Source organism: Corvus kubaryi, unplaced genomic scaffold, assembly GCF_017639235.1.
Source record: "Corvus kubaryi isolate FWS band 111438036 unplaced genomic scaffold, C.kubaryi_AGA036_p1.0 37352, whole genome shotgun sequence".
NCBI classification, from domain to species: Eukaryota; Metazoa; Chordata; class Aves; order Passeriformes; family Corvidae; genus Corvus; species Corvus kubaryi.
The window spans coordinates 3,160,528-3,167,683 of NW_024581114.1; the positions used below are offsets into that span (position 1 = coordinate 3,160,528).

Below are 7,156 nucleotides of genomic sequence, written 5' to 3' on the forward strand. Positions count from 1 at the left end.
GAGTGGTCCCGTTATATGCACACTGTACTTTTGTGTTCATTTGGCACTTAAGGGGTTTTTTTCTTTGTGAAATCATGACTGAGAGTGTTTATGTATTATTGTATAGTCTTTATGTTTTTATTTTGTAATGTAAATTAGGGGGCAGGTGGCATAAGCTGATCAAATCAACAGTTCTTAAAGGAGGATGTATTTTAATTAAATGACTGGCAACAGCCCACTAATAATTCTGTACCTACAGGTGTATTTTGAAGGATTTAGTGACTTGCGGTGCTTGCACGGATGTGACACTGGTAGAATCCATTGCTGCAGCGGAGCAGCTTCTCCATCATCCTCCCGGTACCTGCAGGGACCTGCGAGCGGCCCTGCCCCGGGGCTGGGGGCGATGGGTGGGGACACAAGTGCCGGCTGTGTTTGCCCCTGTACGGGAACGGCGAGAAAAGATGGGGATTCCACCGGGTTTGGCTGCAGGGCCTTCTCCCTGGCGCTGCCCCGCGATGAGCTTTGCCGGGGTTCCGCCCCGCTCCTGTCGCCGGCACTGGCGGCTGCGAAGCCAAGGCGCCGTCCTGACCCGGCTGCGACCCCGAACTGACCAGACCGGGCCGGGCGGCGGGGAGAGGGTTTAAAAGGGCCCACGGGTCTGGGGCGAGCGGAGTTCGGGACCATGGCCGAGACGGACTCTGGCGAGCGGCGGGCGGCGGGCACCGAACCTGGCACCGAGCCCGTCACTGAGCGGGACACCGAGTGGGGCACCGAGTGGGGCACCGAGCGGGACACCGAGTGGGACACCGAGCCGGACACCGAGCCAGCCACTGAGCGAGGCACCGAGTGGGGCACCGAGCCGGACACCGAGCCGGGTACTGAGCCGGGCACCGAGCGGGACACCGAGCCAGCCACTGAGCGGGGCACCGAGCCGGACACTGAGCGGGGCACCGAACGGGGAACCGAGCCAGACACCGAGCCGGGCACCGAGCGGGGCACGGCGGGGGGGCCGCAGAAGCCTCCCTACTCGTGCGTGGCGCTGATCACCATGGCCATCCGCGCCAGCCCCGAGCAGCGGCTGCCCCTGAGCGGCATCTACGCCTACATCGCGGGGCGCTTCCCCTTCTACCGCGGCCCCAGCCGCCGCTGGCAGAACAGCGTCCGCCACCACCTCAGCCTCAACCCCTGCTTCCGACGGCTGCCCCCCCGCCACGGCCGCGCCGGCCACTGGGCACTGGATCCCGCTTTCCAGGACATGTTCCCGGGGGGGAATTACCTCCGCCGCTGCCGCTGCCGCCTCCCGTCCGCATCGCCCCCGCCGCCCTCCGGGATCGCCCCGAGCCCCGCCTGGCCCCGGCCCCCGCCGCCCTGCGCGGTCCCCCCGGTGCCCGCGGGCTGCCCGCAGGGGCCCTGGGCAGTGCTGGTGCTGCCCTGCGGGTACCCGCAGCTGCCCGCCTGGGGCCCGCCCGTCCTCCGGGGGCTGCCGCTGCCGCTCCCCGCCTGGGCGCTGAGCCCGGCCGAACTGGACGTGGCGGTGGCCTACGGTCTGGGGGTCAGGCTGTTCCCCGCCTTCAGATGAGTGCCCGGGCCCGGGCAGGGCTCGGCGCGCTGCTGCATCGTCGCTGGATTCCTGAGGAAGTCACTTAGAACCGCCCGGGAGATGCCGCAGGAAGAGCGATGCAGAAAGAGCCCGAGATGCGCCCCTTGTCTCACTCCTGTCTGCCCCGAGGGGAGTGAACTGTGCTTCTCCACTGGTTTGGATTTGGGGGGGGAGGGGGGAATTGTGATTTTGTTGTTTGAGCTTCCAGGCAGCCCGAGAGGGAGCTGCAGCACCGAGCAAACGAATCGGTACCGCGCGTCCTCTGAGCCTGAAAGCACAGGAGGAGTCCTGGACAGGCCAGACCTTGCCTCATGCAGGGAACTTATTTTTTCAAATGTCCTTAATTTAATTTGAAGCTTTTCTTTCAAGGTCTATGGAAAAGCAATATAGATCTGTTTTGGGTGAAAAATACCTCAAACCAAAAAACCCCAAAGATATTTGGATTAATACTGTGAATCTTGTGGGTTTGTACTTAGAGTGAATTTATATGGATTTTTCATACGGGTTGTTTTATATTGTTGCTGGTTATGTATGTTTGCATACGTTCATTGTTAATATGTTTCTTATAAATGATGTTGTAATTGCTGTGTAAGGATCTCTTTCCTTTTGATTTCAGGGGAGTAGTTTTTATGCTTTTCTCTCAAAATAAGGGCTCAGAGACAAAATATGCTTCCAGTAGAACCATGTTTTAAGTTTAAGAGAGAGAAGAGTTCAAATACTGTTATGTGAGGGGCAGCACTTGTATGTTATATTAATAGTATTTCCTAAGAGTTGTGGCTCCAGAAAGTACTTAAATTACTTTGATGCTTTTCTTGAAAGAATGTACAACTGAAATTCAATTTTATAGCTGTTATTTTGTAACTTTTATACTTAAAAAGCGATCCTAAATGTCATCTTCAAATTCCACCAATGTGATAAAAACAGCACTGGAAATACTGTAACATTTTCCATTGCCCAGGTCCAGTGCATGGAACCTCCTTAGGAACCTGTGCTGGGTGCAGTGCAGGCTGAAACCCGGCCCCAAGAGGGAACTTTTTAAGAAGGCTTCGCTGGGGTTTTTAGTGGTGGCTTCGGGGTTTTAGTGGGGGGTTTATTTTAGTGGGGGGTTTTGTTGTTGTTGGTTTTTTAAAGACGAAAATCCTCTCCTGTAGACGAGCAACAGCTGTGCGCATTTCTGAAGGAACAGGTAATAATTGTGCCCACCTGAGCCGAGTCTGTGCAGAGGCCGGGGGCGGGGCGGGGGCGGGGGCGGTGTCCCCCCCTCACACCCCTCACACCCCTCACACCTGTAGCTCATCTGTGCTGATCAGACCCAGACGCTTCGCCCCAGACTCGCCGCACCCGGGGGATGTGTGGGGTCGGGAGGGTTTCCTGCCCCAGGCGCCCACAGCCCGGGGATCCCCGCAAATTCTTGCACCCCCGTGTGCCTGACCAGGGATTGTTTCTGGAGCGGCTCAGCACCCACCTGGCAGGGATGGACTGAGGTGAGTGGTGACCATTTCTTCTTCCATGAGGGCTGCGTTTGGGACCTGCTGCCGTCGGCTGCGGGGGCTGTCTCGGCTGTGGTCCCACCAAATGCATGGACAAAGCTGCTTTTATGTGCCCTTAAGTAAAGAACACTCCTACCGGGATTGTTCCACTTGAAAATAAGAGTTTTTAAGGAGTGTGTGAAGTGAATTTTATAGCGTGGGATGTTTCTGAGGGGCTCTGTGCCCGCGGCTGTGAGACGCTCGGGCAGCTTTGCTATTTGTGGGTTCAGAGTGAGGAATTTGTCGTCTCTCTCTCCTTTGTTTGTGTTGTGGTAGCGGTGCTGGGCTGCAGGGCCCAGCCCAGACAGGTGGAACACACACACACACAAAAAAAAAGCTTTTTCCCCCAGATATTTGCGACCATTTACAGCAACTTGCCCCTAAACGAGCGCTTTGCTGCGCGTTGCCGGGCACCTTCTGGGCTCCGGAGCTTTTCCCTTTCTGGTTGCCACTAGATGGGGCGTTCGTGCCACAGCCCACCGCAGGGACCGGTGTCGTGGGGCTGGAAAGGCTCCTTGTGAGATACCGGCATCCCCTCTGGAAAACGAAACAATCAATACACGCTGGAGCAATGCCAAGGAGAGATTCTAGAAGTCTGCCCACGGAGATGGGAATGTTCAAGAGGCGTTTGCGCCTGAGGGGGCTCCTCCTGCTCACCCCCTCCCCACAGCATCCCCCATCATGCTGGGCTTGGATAATTTTCCTCGAGGTGATGAGGACTTCATGGTATTCCTAATAATAGTAGGGATGTCCATGGCTGAGCTGTTTGTGGGCCAAACATTTGGACTGCAGACCGCTTGTTCTTCCTCCTCCAATGCTCCTTTATTGCAGCGGCCTTGGCTTTTTGTTCGAGCAGGTTTGGACAACGAGCCACAGCCCCAGCAGCAAACAGCTCAGTCTCTTACTTGGACGTTCTGATGCAAATGCCACACAAGAGTTAATCACTTCAATTTGTCTCCCTTCTCCAGAGGCACCTTCAATTGTCAGCAGGGATGGTCTCTTACAAAAAATGATCCAGAGCATTTAGATAAAGGCCCCGCTCTGAATCACTACTTGTAGGAGCGTAGTTCTTCATCAGTTATTTAAAAAGACAAAAAATTCTAAGAGCCAGGGAAGGCTGGCTACCTCTGCCAGCAGAGAGAGGTGCTGGGAATCCCCCTCAGGCTCATTCAGGCATCCTCAAGCTCCCCCCAGACCCTGCCTTGCTTCTGTGGCTGGAACAGAAAGCTGTAGCATGGGTTGCACTTAAACCAGGGGATGGCTCATGGTTTGCACGGTTTCCTTGGCAGCTCAGAAGTGCTGGGGCCTCTCCTTAGTTCTGCTTCCCTCCAAAAGCCAAGGGTCTTACTGGTAAGCTTCTCTCTGGGGTTTGTGACTGCATTTAGAAAACCTGACCTTCGCGTATTTTTCTCCAAGTTACAGCCTTAGGTCAACATTCTTATAGGTTTTATAAATAAACCCCAGCCCAGCACAATCCCTTGTGAACAGTACAGAGGCTTTGGGTAGGGCTAAGGAAATTCTGCATTCCCCTTTCCCACCAGTAGATACCAGACTGTTTAATTCTTCTTTGTGTGGCCTCATGTCTGTCCTTACACATTTGCCCTTGGTTTTGGCAATTAACAATAGTTTTATGTGTTACTAACAGTAGAAAAGCAGGATTATCTGTGCTTGGTGCTGGGTTAGCACCGATGTAAAAGACTTTTGATTGACACAAGCTAGGCACGGTGTAGGGAGATGCCGTGCTGATCTCTCCATGGGCGAATGGCTGTAACTGGTCCTGGGCTGTCGCTCGCTCTGGGCTGTGCCAGGTCGTTTGTGCCTTCACCTCGTGCTCTGTCACCCTCTGTGGCTCAGGCTGTGCCGCTTATCCCACCTTATTCACTTTGATTTTGGAGCACTGGTCTCCAGAAGCACTGGCTAAGCTGTGTGTGGTGCTTGGCTTTTTCCTGGCTTTCAGCAACACCAAGATTCCCAAGACATTTCCTCTTTCCCTCTTTCATCCAGACAGTTGGTTGACATAAGCACAGCCGTGGTTATGTGCAGGATGACGATGGGAATATTTTCTCTGCCATGGAAGCCGGGGTGCTGGAGTGGTTTTGGTGGTTTGCTCGGCCCTTCTGTCCCCTACCAGTGCTTTTGTCCCAGCTGTTGTTTCCACATCTCCACCCTTTCAATCTCTCAGCCTTGTGTTGGAGACTGAAGGGATAAGAGTGTGAGCAATGAAGAGTCCTGCAAAACAAAAACTTTGTGTCAGAATTTGCCCGTGCGGGGTGAGCTGGGAGAGCTGTGAATACGGAGCCCTGTAGACAAGAGGATCTGGTGGCTTTTTTCAACAGGGAGATGTGACTCAGGATCCTTATTCCTTAAACAATTATATGGGCACAGAATGGTGCAAAGACCTGTTTGGATTGCAGCAAATCATAGACAAAGCTCAAACAGTCTGTAGAACAGTCCTCTGGATCTTTGAAGCAAATCCGAACTTTTGAGGACAAAGGAGGTTCAAACTTTTCCTTGAAGCGTGAAATGGATGCACCTGTGGAGCAGAGTCAGATTTGAGCTGTTCCTTGCAATCCGTGGCCATCGGAGCCCGGGCAGCCGCGTTTCCCCCATGCTGCTGGATTTCCCCTCCCGCCGAGGCTCTCCGGCCGCCCAGCTCCGTACCCAGTTTCCCGTCAAGAGCAAGTTGAGCATTTCTCATCGAGAATGTGGCCTGTGGTGAGGGGGTGGGAAGGGAAGAGGGGGTGGGGTGAGTGCTGGGGGAGCTGGGGCTGCTGCAGTTTCATGCCTCAATCTGTATTCTCTCTCTCCTCTGCATGGCTTCCTGTTTTTTCACACCACTGCTCTTAGAAACAACAAGCTGCAGGAGAGCAGGACAGGGCTGGCGGTTGTTTGACTGGAAGAAGCCCCTGGAAACACCTGCCAAAGGTCTGGGTGCAGGCTCTGGAAAAGGCACTGCGTGGTTGTGTGTTGGTCCTGTCGCACAGAAGGGGCCCTCCAAGGAGGGGGTGCTGTGGTCTGTGTGCTCCCCATAAATGCCCTGCTCAGTGCTGTGCAGCAGCAGAACTATCCATTCATTTTCCCCTTTGAATTGTTTTCCTCAACTGCTCTTGGATGGACAAATCTAGAATTTGTCCTGTTCTTAGGAGTCTTGTGATAATCAGTCAAAGGTACTCAGTGTCAGAATAATGCTGAATGTTGAACAACCAGTGCTGATTCCTGCAGAATCTTGGATTTCATGCTTTAAAAGCCACCATGCAGTCTTGGTTTGCTCAAGTGTGTGAAATGAGGAAGCATCTGGTTTGAAGTGCCCCAGAGAGGAGCTGCCCTCCCTTTCCATGGCCTGGGCCAGCTTGTACAGCTGGACAAGAGTGAACTCTCAGAAAAGTGGTTCCCAAACTAAGACCCAGGGTCAATTATTAACTGAAAATTAGCAAAGAACTGAAAATTCTCAAGAGCTGTAACTTCTGTTTTTTAGGGGCCCAAGAACATTCTTAAAAAACAAAGATGTTGCACTAGGAACTTTGCTGTCAGTGTAATTTCTGTATTTGCTGCCATATTTTCTCCCCGCTGTTTTGAGAGGGGGGGAAATGGCCTGTTTGACCATAAGTAAAAAGCAAAATGTGAAAAAAGCTGTTTCCAATCTGTAATTCATCTTCACAGGTGAATAACTTGAAGGGTTGAGGGAGCTGCTCTACCACATAGACCTGTGTCACTTCAGTATCTGATCTGTGCTCTTGTTCAATGCCACGCATTGGAGTGCTCTAGTCAGTGTGATTACTGAAGAATGGGAGATTATTTTTCATCTGAAATCACTCTGTTGCTGCCTCATCTGCCAGCGAGTCAAAGATAAATTCTCCAGAAGCAGCAATTTTTGAGGAATGGAGCTACACGGCCCCGGATGCTTTGGTTCAGGGCATGAGACAATTGGGTGTTTCTGAGATGCTATTTTTGTAGGTGACATCAGAGCTCTGGTTTGCTGGCACGTTGCTAAGTGACTTCCAAAGCTGCTCCTCTGGATAATGATTGCTGAGCCCAGGGAAAGGTAAAT

General features: G+C 53.0%; 1 protein-coding gene across 1 annotated transcript; it reads left to right on the forward strand.

Annotated features, from left to right (window-relative positions):
- Positions 1-94: 94 nt before the first annotated feature.
- Positions 95-1,558, forward strand: LOC121666420 (forkhead box protein E3-like). The gene has a single exon (XM_042031921.1). It carries the CDS (start codon positions 662-664, stop codon positions 1,556-1,558), a length of 897 nt encoding a protein of 298 aa, XP_041887855.1. The 5' UTR covers positions 95-661.
- Positions 1,559-7,156: the final 5,598 nt, after the last annotated feature.